The sequence below is a fragment of the Sinohyriopsis cumingii genome, chromosome 8 (genome assembly GCF_028554795.1).
Source record: "Sinohyriopsis cumingii isolate HCF-2022 chromosome 8, ASM2855479v2, whole genome shotgun sequence".
Lineage (NCBI taxonomy): Eukaryota > Metazoa > Mollusca > Bivalvia > Unionida > Unionidae > Sinohyriopsis > Sinohyriopsis cumingii.
This window is the reverse complement of record NC_142968.1, coordinates 122,464,685-122,480,575: the sequence shown is the minus strand read 5'-3', so window position 1 is coordinate 122,480,575 and position 15,891 is coordinate 122,464,685. Positions and strand designations below refer to the sequence as shown.

Here is a 15,891-nt window from a genome sequence, read left to right as displayed (position 1 = left end):
TTTTCTGTAACTTATGTGATATAATAATTTTAATGAATAACTTGATTCTAATAAAAGTTGAACAAGTAATAACTATCATAAGATAAAGAACATAACAAATACAAGCATTATTATATACAAATAAGATCCAAATTTAATAGTATATTCACACGCACTTGTACGATGGCCTTTGTGTGAAATGACGTATTATTAGTAGGTGGCCTTGTTTTACCCAATAAAACCTCGTCTTGTATTTTCTATACAAATAAGGAAAGATGCAGATCAGATATGATAGAAATAATACGAATAATTTAAAGATACAAATGTATACGAATTTTCTCCTTTCTTAATTATTAACCAAATTACATATACATATATAGGGATAATAGATAATGTGTCACACATGATGGTCATGCGATGAGCATAATTTAGTGCTGTATAGTGATCTACGTCCTGGACTTTCATGTATTGTTATAAAAGTGAAACAATATGTATGTGAAGCGTACTTAACGCAGTGCTGTGAATAGAAACTAGTCTTTTCCAGCAGCTTGTTTCCAGGATGCAAGATTATGGTTTTAGTTATCGTCATTTTTTATGAAAACAAAGCAATGTATTACAGAAAACCAAAGTCAAATAAAGATATTGCACCACGTAAACCTAGATACACGTTCTGCATAACATACGTACATTTACAGTTAGTTTTACTGACAGACAGATCAGTGTTATTGAGTTAACGTTTTCTGATTAGGAATAGTTTCTGTACTTCCGCAAAATCATGGGCATGACGTCATGGGCAGATAAGATCGTTACAAAGATGCATCTTTCTAAGTGCTTGTATTATATGATAGATGCTGAAATGAGATGTTTTGATAGCAATATTCTTTGAAATATATGTAAATTAACTGATATATCCAACATGAATAAATAAATTTCCGCAAAACAATATCTAATTAGATTTATCTGTTATAAGATATAACATATTTCTTGTAGTGTCCATTGGAAAGTACAACTACTTATCAAAGTCACATACAAAATATAAATATTTATGAAATGTATATCCTAGTCCCATAACAAAATTACATATATCTGTAATAATCCCGATAAAAATGAGCTCACATAATGACTGTTTTGATGGATTTTATAACGGTGCAAGAAATGTAGTATTTAAATTTGTAGTAATCATATGTTTGTATTATGACACAGTAATTATGTTAAAAATACACGATGTTCAACGATGATCTGAAAGGATTAAGTTACTGTTATGCATTAGCATTTAATGTTGTCTGTAAATCCGTGCATAATATATACTTTGACAATTTTAGCGAAGCCTTCATTACTGTTATCAATTATTACTCAGTCATTTGAATACAAGATTTACCTGGCCTGTTTTCCCCATGTTATGATGATAGTTTACTTTGATCTTTGGTTGGTCATTTTAGCGATGTTACCATTCTATCCCAAGTGTAACCGGGTCTTACCCTCAGTAACATGGCATGTCGTCGATGAGAAATTTACCCATTAGAAATGGGCACACCTAATAACAAATATTCCTACCTTATTGGCCGTGAAGCAGAACAAGTTTGTTATAAATACATCTGTGACAATGTTCTTCCAGTCTGGTTAAATCAATGCCACTTTCGGGCATAAACAGGAACATATTTTGGGTAATGAAATCTGGGGTAGAACATGCACGTTTGGTCAAACTGCTAAAACGCACCTTTTGTTTGAAATATGCAGTATGGTGCCATTAGTCGTATTCAAACATTGGACATGCATGTGCTGTTTGAGTACAGGTTTTTTTTTTTGGTTGTAAAACAAAGCACACACACACAGAGTGAAAGGGCTGCAATTGTAAACTTCGAGCAATATTTCCAGCTCTTGAGTAATATTCACTGCGCAAAATATTGACCAGATTATTATAAAGGAGATAGAGGACACCAGTTTCATTAAAGATCTCAAGTTTTCTTTTTAAAATTGATACATCTATTTCTCTCATTGCAATGTTTGCAATTTAATAATTCTTACTGAACAATCAGCTAGCATCAAATATCGAAGTACGGTACTAATAATGTGATTTCTTCAGATAAGTCTAAGGCAACTTTGGGCATTTTATTGAAGTACGGTACTAATAATGTGATTTCTTCAGATAAGTCTAAGGCAACTTTGGGCATTTTATTGAAGTACGGTACTAATAATGTGATTTCTTCAGATAAGTCTAAGGCAACTTTGGGCATTTTATTGAAGTACGGTACTAATAATGTGATTTCTTCAGATAAGTCTAAGGCAACTTTGGGCATTTCCTAAATAAATGAGCTGAATTTGACTTTTATTTTTCATAATAATAAATCAATGTGTCAATTTTTAAAGGAGAATTATTTACCATCAAATTAACAATATCAGTTTTTTTTAAACATCTTTACCTTTAATAGTTGATCTTGCCGTAAGACTACACGGTTACATAATTTCCGAAGTGTTTACTTTCCTTAACTGTTTTGTGCAATTATTAATTGAATAGCTTTAAACTTTACTTTTTACTAGGCATCATATAGTAATTACTGTGGCGTGAAGCATGCATGCATACATACATACATATATATACATACATACACACACATACATTACATACATACATACATACATACATGCATACACATACATACATACATACATAAATACATATATACATATATACATACATACATACACAAACATACATACATGCATACACAAACATACATACATACATGCATACACAAACATACATACATTCATGCATACACAAACATACATACATACATACATACATACATACATACATACATACATACATACATACATACATACACACATACGACAGAAACTCCAATGTTGTCAGGAGTGCCATAAGGAATATAAGATAAAAATAAGTAAAATTTAAATAGTTGAAGAAACATGGACTTTGACTATCTATATGGGCTTTACAGTTATTTTGGAATTGTGGTTTAAATTAATTTGATTTGGTTGTGGAGAAAATAAGATGGATTTGCACCTATCATACAGCTAAAAGTGCTAGTCAAAGGAGTGTTCCATTTTTCACAAATTACACTTCGTAAAAACCCGGAACATTTATAATCGACCAATCAGGTTTAATCTTCCACACAGCTATAAATACATTGTCGGAAGTTGTGTAGATATAAGTACTGACCCAACAGCTTTGAATTAAACGCGTCTGCACATTTACAGCTGGAGAAACTGAGAATCATTTTGAATCTGATTTTATTAGTGACACAAACAGTAAGTAAGTAAGTAAGTAAAGTAAATAATTAATTAAGTGATTAAGTTAGTTAGTAAATATGACATCATAACAATATTAATAATAATAGCTATTTCTTTTGAGAACCATCTTTGGAGAAATGTTGTCACGTGAATTATTGCGATCATTAACACTTGAATTATATTCCTATACTATGTCACTGATTGGTTATATATATATATATATATATATATATATATATATATATATATATATATATATATATATATATATATATATATATATAATAAATCTTGGGTATGCTTAAATTTGTATATACCATTCCATTTTAAGGATTTATTAGATTTGTGTGATTACTCGTTTGATTATGGGATATCGGTTGGGGAATGGAAAGTGATATATCTGGATTCTAGAAGAGAATGGTTGATAATACTTGGCATAATTATTATAAAATACAAGTAATACTATGGTACAAGTTAGAGAATTTTTAATTTTTACTCAACATATATTCGAATCCAAGTCCGCAGGTAAACTGGACCCATCGACTTGCCGGCATGAACCAGTTCCCTTTACCATCACGACTAAGCAAGCATTCACCACAAATGTACAAAGTCGGTGGTATCGTGCGTAGCAGAGATACTCGCATGTGTGCCTAGTAATTAATTCTCATATAACTACACATATATCCCGGATTCCTGCGAAACCAAGCTATTACAGGGAATTAATTATAGAGAATAACAAATATATACCAAAAAGAGCGGAAAGCGCTATCCCTAGATTCTACACAAGAATGCATGATAATACTCGGCAGAATTATTATAGTTATGCAAATAATACTATCATACATCTTAGAGAAGTTTAAATTCTTACTCTGCGTACATTCGAACCCAGGTCCGCGGGTAAACAGCACTCATCGCCTTTCCTGCTCACTCCAGTCCCTATACCATCACGACTAAGCACATATCACCCAAAAATTATATTTCAAAGTCGGTGGTATGGGCACTCATGCGTAGCAGACCCACTAGTATGTGTACCTAGTAATTAACTCTCATCTAACTACACGGCCATTCCGTATTCCTGCAACAGAAATCAAGGTATGTAGAATTATAGTGAAGTACACATATGAGTGGCTATTCTACCAACTCTGTAGAAAGAGAGAGAGAGAGAGAGAGAGAGAGAGAGAGTGTGTGTGTGTGTGTGTGTGTGTGTGTGTGTAATTTTGAAATATGAAAGTTAAATATTCTTTGCTTATCTCTGCAGAACAACAAAATGGCGAAGTGCCCGTTAGCAGCTACGGCAAGGCGCGTATATACTTTGTCCAGTGTCAGTCTCACGCCTGCTCGCCTTCCGCCCGGTCCTCGGGATATTCCGATTATCGGCCAGGCTATCAGCCTCAACCCAGATAAGGCACACTTGCAATTCACAGAATGGAGAAAACAGTATGGCGATCTATTCATATTCAGGCTGTTGGGTAAAAACTGTGTTGTGCTGAACCACCCAGAGATTGTGAGGAATTTGTTTTCAAGGCAAGAGTTTCTAGAAGTAACAAATGACAGACCGGGTGGGTTCATGGCAAAATATGTACTGAATGACTCCCAAGATGTTTTATTCCGTCAGTATGACGACAGACAGAAATGTCTGAAGGAGATTGCAGTAAATTTCATAGAGAATCACACAGCCAAAGATGAGCAGTTTTATGAACAAGTGTCAGTCGAAATCCAACAGTTTACTGCAGGACTGCGAACACGTATGCACAAAGATATAGATTTGATGGAATTTATTGATCCCTCCATATCCAGACAAGTTGCCCTAATGGTATGTGTAACTTCTGGATTTTGTACAGATTGATAATTGTTAATAATGCACCTTTACTTTGATTGTATAATGCTTGCAGATTGTTTCTTATCTAACTTTTTGTCAGGATATATAATGTGCGTCAGCAAAGATAAGAAATATTTGAAATTAGTAAAGAAACGAAACAGTTTAAATTTCTTGTTTCTAGTAATGATAACAATTATCATCTTTTCTACAATGTTCTTTGCCCCTGGGATTTCTCAGTTACGGTAACGCAATTTAAGACGTCTAATTTTGTAAATTTTAAGCAGCCTTAAATTTGAACCAATCTGATCATTGTTTTCATGACTTAGGGTCACTTTCATACTCAAGACTATGGTTTCATTTAATTTCTAAAAGATGTCTCCTCAGACAGAGGTTTTGCATAATCAAACTTATTATACTTTTTTACTTAGTGGGAATTTATAAAGAATGATAAAACAATATCAGTTGAGAATTTCCTTAATTGAAGGAATCCAAAAGTTTACATCTGAGATAAACCAAAACTTTATTCCAGAGAAAGGTCTGATAAATATTCGATTAAAAAGTGATGCTACTGACCAAGCAAAATGAAAGATAAAACGAATCTCCATTTGCGGAAGAAAATTTGAGAAGGATGATGAAACTGATCGTTTGTCTTTGGGTTAAGTGCAGCCATCTGTATACATCATTCTTTCATTCTTCTCCGTAAACAAGTCTACAATAGTACATGCATCGATAACTTAGTGCACATGACTTCTCTTGATATTACAGCTGTGTGGCAAGCTTCTATCTGATACAGATCCCGCAATGACAAGTTTTCTTGGGTTTGAGCACGCGGCCAACGAGCTGGGGAAAGTGAAAAACCAGATGGCGCTCTCAGCATGTCCTTTTTTAAGACACGCGCCCGGTAAACTTGGGGGAACCTTCCGGAAACTGGCCGAGGACAGAGAAAAACTACTAAAATTCTTCATAACTGATACCAGACAAGGGACAGACAAGGTAAGTTTATATATATATATATATATATATATATATATATATATATATATATATATATATATATATATATATATATATATAATGTGACCAATATATTAATACAGCGCAATCAGAACTGTAACGTTTCCCAGTGATAACGTAAAAAAAATATAACGGTATGTTTACTCTGGAATAGAGCCGAAGAGCAAATAATATCTGACAGCAGTGTATCGAAAGCACACATTGAAAAATGAAATAGTTTGTATACGAAGTTACAATTATTAAAACTTGCACTGCTTGTCAGTTGGTAACAAATATAGCTCATGGAAAAGAAATGTGCTAATTATTTAGGTGTGCTAATCCATGAATTCAGAAACTATATAGGCAGGGAGTTGTCACTTTGCATTACTTATGAACACATAAATAATTTAGCAGAAATAAAAACAGAATATTAGATGAACATACCTCTGTGTTTAAAATGTATCCAGAGATTTAAGATTTCCAAAATCTTCTGTGCTGTAAATACTGTTATTGCCAATTAGAGGGTCTCACATCTTACGGTTTCTTTCTACTTGCTTTTTGTCAGTTCCGATGCAAGGGTTTGGTAGATGCCCTGATGGAGCGAGCGCTAAAAGAAAAACAGACAAGTGAAGATTGGTTGAGTGAGACTTTCATTCACGGTGTTGTCATGGATATGACGCCTGCCGGTACTATATTTTCTTTCTTTGTTTACAATGGGTTTTCAGATGACCACTCTTAATGACCGTGTGATCATTGTTGTCCTTTTTAAGGCTAATTTGAATGAACTTAGGTAAAGATAACATTTTTTAGAATTTGACATTAATTGAATTCTAAAGCAAAACAGTGTTTATCAGCGAAATCCTTTGAAAACTAACAACCTTTGATTCGTTTTGCTATTAAAATTACTTCACTGGTTTTTACACACTGGGTTAATAATTTTAAAGAATTATGTGTTTGAAATAATGAATTTGAAGAGTCTGATTAGCATATGTTACTTTAAAAAATTTAAAAAAGCTTTATTGTTGCAAATGTAGTTTCCGTGTCAGCAGGACTTTCAATTGTAGTTTCCGTGTCAGCAGGACTTTCAGTTGTAGTTTTTATAAAAGCTGTCTTTGTTCAGGTATTTCACATGAGCACACGTATTTTCCATGAAAAAAGAATTAATCTTTTTGAATCCAAGTAATTTGAAATAACTCCAAAGGGCACAATATACAACTTCCAATGTAAGAGCCCAACTACTGAGAATATCTCTCCAAAACAAAGGTTATATTGTATTCTAAAACGGAAAAAGGGGTCACATGATCATGTTCCAGAACCTCGTCGAAATTATTTACTTGTTAAAGATCACGTACACCCAGTGTGGCCCTGACGAAAACCAATCAGTTTACTTTAAGAAATAAACAAAAAAATTTTGCATCTTAAATCAGTAGTCCCATCATGACCTCGACAACAAAAATAGAATTTATATACATGGTTGCTACTAATTTTGAATCAAGGTCAGGAGCTAGGTCAACACCTAGTGTTTACTAAAACGAACAGTCAAGGTCAAACTATTTTCTGGAAAAAGTATCATCTCTAGTGAATAAATTTACATTGCAATAGCATGTAATGAAAAATATATAAAAATATTAAAACTGACAAACAAACAATTAAATTGAAATAAATATATATTAGATCAGATATAATTAAATCAAATATACATAACAGCAGTACTTTCAATTGTAGTTACCGTGTCAGCAAGGCTTTCAATTGCCGTTTCGGTGTTAGCCGTTTCGGTGTTAGCAGGACTTTCAGTTGTAGTGTCCGTGTCAGCAGGTCTTCAGATGATAATGCTGATGTTAAAAAAGAGCAGGCACTTTCAACTTCGTTATGCTCGAAGACCAAACTTTAAAGAAAAAAACAAATACCTTCTTACTCTCCAAAACCCTCTTCTCGTATTACCGTCTTTACTCGCTTATAAGTCGAGTTAAGCAATGCTGCTGATTTATCCAAGTATAATGCGCCAACATATCAGGGTGTATGTTTTCTTTTTTAATTTCTTTAACAAACTGCAAATATCCGGATCTCCCGATGCATCATGGGACGGCAGATTTGGGTCTGTGCAATTTGCAGTTGGAGACGTCTTATAAGCGAGTATATACGTGATTTTACATCAATACTGTTACTAAATGTTGTTGACTTTCTTGACTTGTCACTTGTGAGAAGGATGTCACACTTAACCCAGCAAGATCGCGCTGATCAAATATTTGTTCCAGCTAGGATTTCCTGTTTTGCATCCATCTGGTGACGGAATACATTGTATACTATGTCTACAAATACTGCCATAGGAACAAAGATTTTAATATGCGTTGTCAATGAGTGGTTGCATTTCCTCTTTAACCATCGTATTTAACGAAGACAAGTGGAGTGACTTCAACTTCTGAGCGATTATTATAAATAGCAAGATATTTATCATTGATTATCAGTATGCAGCTTGATACTAATTTAGCTGCAATATCTTCCGCAATGGTTGCTTCATGATTTATTTTCAGAAATAATTTTATCTATAAAATAGTTTATACTTCGAAATTTATATTTAAGTAGAATGGGTGTTGTTACGACTTTATGGTATTAAACTAACTAGCAGAAAACGCCAATTTAGGACACATTTTTTTTTCCTTAGAATACAAAGTGAAAATTTAAACAGTTTTGTAAATGAAATCCAAACTAAATCTAATTGTTCCAGCACAAGTACAAAATTATAGAATATTCCAAATGAATTTCAAGTGTTGAATGTGCTAATATACTAATAGTCTTGAATTAGTTGGTGTACCAATATGTTTGATGTACGACAGTGATATAATCCAGATTATCTTTAAATAAGTCCTCAATAATTCCAAAGTAGCGCTGTAGTCCAAAACCACAATGTGACTTTGTAATTCCAATGAATTTAAATGAATGGTTCGTCTCAAATTATATCTGAACACAACTCAAAGTGATTCCACAAACTGATTTTAAAATATGAATTAATAATTTTGTTTACCACAACTTTATATAAAAACTTATGGCAAATTAAAAATACCAGGATGTAAGTCACACATTCTTTTCCTGAATATTCTAAGTTTGTAAATAAGGCTTGATTTTGAACTCAAATTGAAGTAAGCATGTTGTTTACAGATGACCGTTTTTGGAATTATCTTAAATTACCATCTACAATGATGAACAAACATTAAGCACACAATATAAATTAAATGTACATAACAATGTATTCGGTGATAATTTATCTTTGAGTTTCTAAGGCACATCAAACTTCAAATGTGTTTTCTTCCATGACATAGTTATTATTAGCTGCATGGCGTTTTTGCAGGGAAGATGGGAATATTACATCTTGCTGTATTCCATCGGCTTAGTGCGAAACGGAGTCAAATAGGTAGGAATATTCCTATCTACTTGGCTAATGTACAATTTTGCACTGATATTCCAATTTGTTTGAAAATCCTCGACGTAAACAGCAAACATTGAGAGTTCGACTACGTTGAGCGATTGTAGACGCTGCCTGTTTTCTCCGATCCAAAACTTATTATCCTTGGATAATGTTGTTTTTGTCCATAGGTCGGCATTAAATGTATCGACACGTTCAAAAAACCTCTCGTATTTGAAAGCACTTGCAACTGCCTTGTTTGGCCATTGAGATGCAGATGTTCTTTTATGTTATTCTTGATTAAAGTTTTTAAAATTTTATTTCCATTTTTAAGTGCTATTGTATGTGTTTTTACGATGCAGTGTGTGCCATTTAAACCAAAAACTTGTTATCCACCGTTTCAAGTTATCTCATAGCTGGTCGTAGTGGAGTACAACATTACAGCAGCAAGTAATGCTGGACTGTTCCGACCAAAATATAAATTTTGGATTATAGAATGTTCTCAATAGCTATATTCAATCGTATCGACTGATATCGACTGATCTTTTCATCTCCACAACATATTTAATCAGTATTCTATCCATCAATTGCATCGAATGTTTCCAAACTCTCAGTGTTAAACAGCAGTTTTTATAAGACTCAGTTACCTATCTATCCAACGGTTATAATACACACAACCTGCAGATTCATGCTTTCAGATCGTCTAATGGGTATGTCTGATGCTTCATTCCTTAAATACTAAAGCACAAAATATAAAGTGTTTTGCTCCCATTTCTAGAGTATTCCCCGTTTGTTACACGTGCTTCAAACTCATGTTATTATTCACTTTCGATGTATGGTCACCAGCGTATTATTTATCTTATCCATCCGGCAAAAGTTTGCATTTGGGTCAGTTTTTCACGATATTTGCTTGGGAATTCGCATTCCATCTGCATATTTATTTTTCATATTTAAATTTGGTCCGTATTCTTTTTCAGCTGTGAAACCTATACAAGGATCCTTATCCGTCCTATTGCTGTTACTAGTGAACTACCCTCATATCCAGCAGAAAATCAGAGCGGAAGTGATATCAGTGGTGGGCAAAGAGAGACAACCCAAATTGGCCGACTTGCCAAATATGCCGTATACGCATGCGTGTTTACAGGAACTGATGCGATACCACACGCCGCTACCACTTTCAGCACGACATCATAATCGGATTGAGATAGAGTTCGATGGTTTTATCATACCGAAAGATACCGATGTAATTGACTTTTCCATATGTATTGAAATAATCGTTCAAAACTGCATGAAATTTGATTGTAATGCTTGTCGTTTTTAAGGGTGGTGTTGCCTCTCGCTTCATATCTGCTCAGGACAAGAAAAGAAAGCGAAATAAAACATATATGCAAAATAAAGAACCAGAAATGTTTTCTATTTTCAATGTCATGGAGAGATTGGCGCAATTTGGAATAAAACGCCTTCAATTAATGCTTGTAAATTCTATATTACATGTAAACATTTTAGTTGGAAATTGGATCCATAGTTACCTTTAGGCAGTTAATTATAACTTAAATGCTTAGTACGGGTTAGCATCTAACCATAAATGAAATTAAACGCTTTTGGTGTTGATAGCATAAATTTATTTTACTCATGAAATAATATTTTGACATTTATTTGTAGATTTACACCAATTTGTGGGGTATTCATCACGACCAACGGTTCTGGAAAGACCCAGAGAGCTTCAAACCCGAGCGGTTTTTGACGGAGAAGGGGAAGTTACTCCCAGACGACCATCCTCTGAGACGAAAGTAAGTACCGATACAAGTACTTGCTTTATTTTGAAGAAAAAATATTGTTGACTTCTTTGTCGCTTTAAACGGAGAGGGAGTGCTGTGACTCCTTAGTATTGTAGATAGATATGTACAAACTTTGGTTTGCGAAATGGTAACCAGTCATGTAAAACACTATAAACTGACATATACACACCTAATCCTGTAATGATAGAGGGTTAACAAGATACCAATATACATGTACATACCTTTGACCGTTTGGTGTTGTTCATATTTTTTATTAAAAAATACATCCCAGTTTATGAAAATATACGAAGCTTGTTCCGGAGGGTTTAATTGGAGTCGGTATGAAAATGGCAGTTAGTTTGTTTCAGTTATTTTATTTTGATGTTTATCTTTGTTTACGCGGTTATAGGTTAATTAAATAGAAATATCAATCAGGGGTGTAGTGCTGTGGGAACGCGTGGGAACGGCGTCCCCTTACTTTTTTGGCGCTTGCCATTGGCCCCGTCCCCCCGCATCTGAGTAACTTGCGTTCCCTCATTTCTTTATTGCGTTCTCTCACTTCTTTGTTTAGCACGTAACCACGGATCATCATGTATCATTTAAAATGTAGTAAATGAGATTTCTTTTTCAATATTGACATGAATATGACCAAACTTGTTATTTTTGTGCTTTCCTTCGAATAATGCATTTGATTTATTATTATCATTATTATTATTATTGCAGTTATCTTCCGTACGGAGTGGGCCCAAGGGCATGCGCAGGCAAAACATTTGGAAGAAACAGTCTGTTTTTATATTTGACAAATATTGTGCAGAATTTCCTTTTGTTGCCTAGCACGAGTGAAGAAGTACCAGTGTGTGATGTAAACTATTTTCAACCTGGGGTTGTGACACGTGCACCTTCTTTCAAAGTCAGACTAACGGATGCTGCTAGAAAGGAGTAAGGAAATAGTTCGCCGAGATTAATTAAAGGACACAAAGTTGAACATGGAGCCAGTATTCGTATCTGAATAAGCAGATGAGCGTATGAAAATGTTTAGTGTATTTAAAATGCCGGAAGAAAAATGCATAAACTACATGATACATGATACAATAATTTACATTGTCATAATTATCAACTGTAAATAGCGGCATGTTTTAGAAAGTTAAATTCTATGCTTGTGATCTTAATATAATTTAAAATGTGTGCATGTGAGAGAGAGAGAGAGAGAGAGGCATCCATAATAAGTTTATGGTATGTTATACTACTGAATGTTGTTAAGAATTTGGAAATAAATAATTAAATCCATCGACTTGGCATGTTCAGATTTCCTTTGTACTTGAAGATGATATGGGTAATCTGTTAACACAAGAGACACGGTTCCAGAAAACCTATCGGTTGAATGACGCCAAGCCAAACGCTTTCCTTCTTAGCAACCTGGTATTTGTAAATCAAGAAGAAGAATGCAAATTGGTACATTTGGCGTCGTACGAAATCCTGCACCCCCCCGTAAAACTTATTTTTGGGGCCTCTACTAGTAAAAAGAGGAGTTATTTGATGGGAATTTTAGACCCCCCCCCCCATGGGCCTGCCCCCTCCACCCCCTTTGCGTGGGTTTCTTGTGCTACGCCCAGAAAAGGGACCGATCATTTGATTTGGTCGGGGAGAGGGGGGGGGTATAGAAAACCAATGAAAATATGGGTCATGTAAGCGCTTGATTCACTTAAACAGAGAACATTGGTGATGGTTCCAGGGAGCACAGTGTTTATTAATTTACGTCTTTGTTGGTGGGAATGCAATTGCAATTCATAATGATGCACTAGATCGTCTTTAGAATGCGATTTACTATGAGGAATGAGCAGCAACGCATAGACGAATGCAATAATTTGGTGAGCCTCAGCATCTCAGTTGGCAGAGAGTCGGATTCTCAATCCAAGGGTCGCGGGTCAGAGCCGTTTTAAGGAGTTTGGGAGCCCTAGGCACAAACCCTAACCTTAAAGGTAACCCGATTTCCGCCTCAATCTCTCAGTCTCGGATATAGAGTATTGCATTGCATTTCCGTGTGTATGTGTGTCATTTTGTTAAATTTATTAATATAGTACTAAACTGCTAACACAGATAACACAGCAAACTGCGTAGGTCAACTATGAGTGTAAAACAAATAAAAGTTTAGTTAAACATATGCTAAAGTTTGTATTGTTAATTTAAATGAAAGCGAGATTGTATTATTGTACTGAGTAAATGTTTGCTTACTTTGCTATACATTGTCAGGACATTTTCTTACAAACATCGCTTTCGTGTTTTGCTCTCAGCAAAGTCTCTGATAATATCATCGAAATCAAAGACTCCAACACATCTGATTCTATGCCCATGACAGACAGGCAGTTTAGTCGTTCTTGCATCATACGGCTGCGAAGCTCGTTCTTGATTAATTTAAGTTTTGAGAAAGAACGTTCACTTTACAGTTTGTCACCATCATCGACAGAAAAATTCTTATTGCAATGTCAACATTTGGAAACGTTGATTCCAGATTGTCATTCTTTATCATGGAATAGATTACTGACATAGATGATACTGATGTTTTTGCACATGACACTGACATGTAGTGTTTCAGGTGAACATGTTCTGAAATTAGTTCGTGTTGGTCAAGATCTTGAGGAAAGAAGTTTGCAAGCTTTTCACTGTATTCTGTTATTTGTTCAACATTCAAATGGTCCAGTTTGATTAAGAATGCAAATCTGCTGCTGATTTCTTCATAAGCTTCTCCACGTTTGTTTAGTTAAATGATCAATGAGTCGATGATTGGCAAGTAGGTTTGAATTCTAAATTTTGTGCTCGCATCCATAACAGTGTCAATTGCAGGACCTTCCAGAAATGTAATTCACATATTTCTTTTAGTCAGTCGTCTTTGGCTGTCGTAGTACTCTGCGTTGTGAGTTTGTGTTTTGCCTCTGCGTTCATATTCTTCAAAATAATTATTGTCTCTAAGCGCATCAACATAAAGCTTCAGTGACTGAATCAGATTGACGGCGATTGATAAATCCATGTCTGTTTTTTGTGGAGTCTTGCTTGTTTTGTTGAAGCGTCCAAAGATATCATTCCAGAGAATGGTGAGGAATGCAATTTCCAACTTTTCCATCTTTTTGCTTAGAGCTGCTGCTTCATAGGAAGCGTCTCTAGGTTGGTCTTTGTCCTGTGCAATCCTATCAAGAGTTGCTTGAAGTTCTTTTGTACCCATGACACAGATCATTCACAGCATCAGCATGAGCGGACCATCGCGTATCTGATAAGCGTTTCACTACTTTGTGTTCATGTCCTAAAGATGTCTCCAGGACACGCCAACGATGCGTTGATGCTACGAAAAAGGCATATAGTTTTTGAAGAAAGTCGAAGTAGGCTATGACTTGCGTTCAACATTCAATAGCTTTCACGCAAACTAAATTCAGGGAATGGCCCGCACACGGAACGTATTCAGCTAATTCGTTTATTCCTTTTATTCTAGCTTGCACGCGTAAGTATTGATCGGACATGTTAGAGGCATTATCATAGGACTGTCCACGGCAATCTGCTATGCTGATGTTGTTTTCTTCCAAAACGTTCACGATGGTGTCCGCAAGATACTTTGCTCGATGACCGCGGATGCATACAAATCCTAAGAACAGTTCCACTGATGATAAATCTTTCACATATCTCACGGTCAATGTCAATTGATCGGCGTGACTCACATCCGGGGTTTAGTCCACACTAAGAGAGAAATATTTTGCTTATCTGTGTTTTGAAAAGATTGAGCAGACAACTTTGGTGCCCATCAATGCGATGAACTCTTCGCATATAGTTGCCGATAGATAGGAGGGGTTACCTTTTCCAGCACTGGCGTATCTCTTCAAATTTTCACTGAGAAATGGATCGAATTTGCTAATTAATTCCAAGCTTCCCAAATAATTTCCATTGTGCTATGAACCTAGAATTTGATTGTCACCTCTAAAAGACAAGCCCCTGGATGCCAAAAAACTTCACTACAGCCACAGCCCGCTGCAGGACATCACGCCAATATTGCTGTTCCACTTTTGATTGCTTCATTAATTGTGTATCAATGTGACCAGCTTCTCTAACACGCTCAGTATAAATAAGTATGCACTTTCAATGACCCTCGCCATTTTCATGTTTGCTGAGACGTGTCATTGCATTCTTCCAGTCGTTAAAGCCAGTTGTGCATAGAGCAGATTGATGACCCATCGTAGTTGTTGAAAACAAGCGAGACACAAAACAATACATGTACACGGACTTCTGTGATGGAGAATAGAGTAGCCACTCGCGACAAACTGATTCACCATTTCGCAGTTCACGGCGGAAACAGGAATCAGTTAAGCAACGTCTCTGCAACTTATCTCCAGTTCCATACACGTGTTGAGTCGTACTAAAATCAGACTCTTTATGCTGGCAACTAGCAGAACCTCTACAAATCCAATACGATCGTAATTCCTCTTTGATTGGACTCCAGAAGGCTGTGTCTGTTGGATAACCCGCCGAGCTGACACCATGTGGAATGTTTTCGACTGTTGGTGCTATGACAATATCTGAACTTTCAACGGGTAGACTATTATCTTGCACTTGCAGCGACACTAACTGTTCATCTTTATCACAGACAATGGCATCAGTAAACGAGCAAGACGATTTAAGAGTATCTT

The 15,891-nt window shown here is 35.3% G+C and overlaps 1 protein-coding gene across 5 annotated transcripts in view; it reads left to right on the top strand.

Moving 5' to 3' along the window:
* LOC149794548 (vitamin D(3) 25-hydroxylase-like) overlaps positions 1-12,515 on the top strand; it is a 98,963-nt gene extending 86,448 nt beyond the window's left edge. The window contains exons 1-7 of one of the 5 annotated variants that reach the window (XM_089968814.1): positions 3,147-3,252; positions 4,493-5,047; positions 5,819-6,046; positions 6,612-6,732; positions 10,424-10,689; positions 11,109-11,236; positions 11,948-12,515. In XM_089968814.1, coding sequence (XP_089824940.1) covers positions 4,502-5,047; positions 5,819-6,046; positions 6,612-6,732; positions 10,424-10,689; positions 11,109-11,236; positions 11,948-12,167 — 1,509 coding nt within the window. In that variant the 5' untranslated portion in view covers positions 3,147-3,252; positions 4,493-4,501 and the 3' untranslated portion in view covers positions 12,168-12,515. Of the gene's footprint in view, positions 1-3,146; positions 3,265-4,492; positions 5,048-5,818; positions 6,047-6,611; positions 6,733-10,423; positions 10,690-11,108; positions 11,237-11,947 lie in introns of those variants that run through there. The other 4 variants (XM_089968816.1, XM_089968815.1, XM_089968817.1 and 1 more) reach the window with 4 other exon arrangements.
* Positions 12,516-15,891: the final 3,376 nt, after the last annotated feature.